This window comes from Entamoeba dispar, genomic scaffold, assembly GCF_000209125.1.
Source record: "Entamoeba dispar SAW760 scf_1105229458501 genomic scaffold, whole genome shotgun sequence".
Classification (NCBI taxonomy): domain Eukaryota; phylum Evosea; order Mastigamoebida; family Endamoebidae; genus Entamoeba; species Entamoeba dispar.
Window position 1 is genome coordinate 1 of NW_001853224.1, and position 2771 is coordinate 2771.

Genomic DNA, 2771 nt, shown 5'->3' on the forward strand with positions numbered 1-2771 from the left:
CAAAACAAAAAAAAACAACCAACAGAAACAAAAATCATATTGAACAATCAATGAAATAAATAGAGAGAAAGTAGTTTTCTATAACGTTAAAAAGAAATTAGTCATTACGTGAGTCTTGTTGAAGCATAATAGCATCATATTGTTTTCCAAACTTTTTTAATTCTTCTACAGAATAATTGACTCCATCAGGAAATGTTATTGATATAGTTTTAACAAATGGAGTAGTTTTACGATTTTGTTTATCTTTTAATTTCTTGAATTCAAAAGAATATCCTAATGAATCCATTATACAAATTAATGCCCCATTAACTTCAGCTTCTTTTGACCTTTGGATTCTTTTTTGAGACTTTTCTTTTTCTAAACAACGTTCACAAAGCCCTCTTTCAACTAACCACTTTTCTCCAATTTCACATAATTCATTAATACCTAATTTCATGTCATTCAGTTCCATTGAATGAGGAATTCTGAATTTCATTGTTTTTTTAGACCTTTTTTCTTTGACATAATAGAAAACAGCATGGTGTCTAATAATTAGAAGGTACTGAAGACCATCAATAATTTCTGATTCTTCATTTCTTCCAAGAATTTTTCTTTCTCTTAAATATGATAGTCTTTTTGCAGGTGTTTTAAATTTACTTCCTAATGGTTTGTCATTTAAATCATCATTTACTACAACTGTAGGACAGCGGAATGGGTTGTTAATTCCATTAAAACTTGGGAGCGTTGGTAATTTAGTATTGCCTATGGGGTTTTCAAAAGGAGGTACTGGATGAGTTTCTTTATTTGAAGCAGAGCTAGTCAGTTCACTTTCTGTTGTACTACTAAAATCTCTATCAATTGGTTGGTATTGTGTTGTTTGCAAAGCCATCTGAAATAAGAAATCTCATTAATGAACTCTCAACAAGAAATAATCTGTGTTCTATTAAAAATCTTTCGTTTTTTTCTCTGTATTTTTTTTTAACGATGCTAAGTAATTAGTTTTTTTATAATATTTATATAGTTCCTTTATGGTTTGGGTTTTGATAATTTATTTTTTTTTGTGCTAAAAAAAATATAATGATTTGAGCTGTTTCTTCTTATTTTAGCTTTTTATAATAAATACTATTAGTTTAGTAAAGAAATCTTAAAAAACTCATATAAAAAATCCCTATTTTAGAAAAAAACCAGAAAGAGAATCGTCTCGTAATGATTTTGTTCTTTTAAGAAATTCAAGTTCAATAAAATCAGAGAAAAAAAATATTTCATTAAATTAGATTTTAAAATTTTTTTTATTTATCTTAAGATTATATAAATAATAAAATCTTTAACAAAGTTTATTAGATTAATAATGTCTTTAATTCGTTGCGTAGTTTTATCTTTATTTTGTTCATGTCTGTCAGCACAATTTATTTAATTTTTTTATTATTAACATATCCAATTTAAATACATGGAAAAAACCTCTTTCTATATTCGGTTTTTTATATCTAGTTTTATTTTTTTTTAATTTATTATTTATATTATAATTTAAATTATTTAAATGAATAAGAGGAAAATAAATAAATTAGTTTGTTTTATAAACACACATTTTAATTACATCTAGAAGTTATATGAATATAAATTAAATATTCTTAAGTAAAACCTCATTTGTTTAGTATTTATTAGATATTCTTTTTTTTATTTCTTTTAAAATAAGTATAGGTATGATTCAATTTGAAATACCTTTTCTTACAGGTGTATTATTTATAAATGTTTCTTTTACATAAGTATACTAATTCTTTGAATATAGAAAATGTTTTATTTATGAACACTTTTTACAATTTAACATCACACTGTTATTTTTTTTATATTACCTGATATTGTAACAAATATAAATTGATTATTTGAAGTGTTAATTAGGTCATACATAAAATTCTAAATTCTATTAATTTTATGCTCATAAGTCTTAATTCTCATTTTTAATATTTTTGTTATTTGGTTGGATACTTCTTTTTTTATCTTTTATCCTCATTATACATTCTAATAAACACAAACTTTTCTTGATTTGTATTATTCTTGAATATTCTAAATATTTTAATTTTATCTATACTATGAGATTAATATTTACACACCACCATTCTTTTAAGTAAAGTATATGTAATTAGTATATTAAATTTTATATTATTTTAATCATTGTTAAATTTTATTATTATAATGTATGAATATATAACAGTCTTAGTCTTTGACTTATGATATTTCTGATTATATTGAACGTTTACACCATTTACTATAATAGATTTTATTAAAATACTTAAATTATGTTCAATTTGTTTAAATGGAAATAAATTTATTTTTCTTATGTTGTTATTATTTCTTCATTAATTCTAAATAAATACTGAATTTATTTTTTGGTTTCAAATTAATAGATTGAATGATTCTCATGATATTATGCCTTATAGAAATGTATACTTTTAAATTTATAGAGAATCTATTTTAGAAGTTATAATTGTAAAATATTTTTAAACTTTTAATATACATTTTCTTGTTTAAATTTAAATTTATTTAGTAACAAAGACTCGTGTAATAATAAAAACATTTAAGAATATTCATTTAAAGAATATGAAGTATTTAAATTATAATAATTCTATCTTATTCTCTTAAACTCAACTTAAATAATCAAAAAATTTTCATTCTTTATAAATCTGTAAAATATAATAATTATATTAATAATCAATTAAATTAAAATGAATTATTAAATGTTAGATAAAGTTATGATAACAATATTTGATACTTCTTTTGTTATATTCTCACTAATT

At 21.4% G+C, this 2771-nt stretch overlaps 1 protein-coding gene across 1 annotated transcript, besides 8 other annotated features; it reads right to left on the reverse strand.

Moving 5' to 3' along the window:
* Positions 1-97: 97 nt before the first annotated feature.
* On the reverse strand, positions 98-868 carry EDI_211780 (uncharacterized protein; the record flags this gene model as incomplete). The annotated part of the gene is made up of 1 exon (XM_001734708.1): positions 98-868. The coding sequence occupies one exon, from the start codon at positions 866-868 to the stop codon at positions 98-100; it is 771 nt and encodes a 256-aa protein (XP_001734760.1).
* A 110-nt stretch (positions 869-978) lies between these two features.
* Positions 979-999: a sequence feature (AT_rich).
* A 230-nt stretch (positions 1000-1229) lies between these two features.
* Positions 1230-1301: a sequence feature (AT_rich).
* An 81-nt stretch (positions 1302-1382) lies between these two features.
* Positions 1383-1408: a sequence feature (AT_rich).
* A 46-nt stretch (positions 1409-1454) lies between these two features.
* Positions 1455-1505: a microsatellite.
* Positions 1506-2120: 615 nt separating this feature from the next.
* Positions 2121-2171: a sequence feature (AT_rich).
* Positions 2172-2455: 284 nt separating this feature from the next.
* Positions 2456-2520: a sequence feature (AT_rich).
* Positions 2521-2536: 16 nt separating this feature from the next.
* Positions 2537-2599: a sequence feature (AT_rich).
* Positions 2600-2623: 24 nt separating this feature from the next.
* Positions 2624-2713: a sequence feature (AT_rich).
* Positions 2714-2771: the final 58 nt, after the last annotated feature.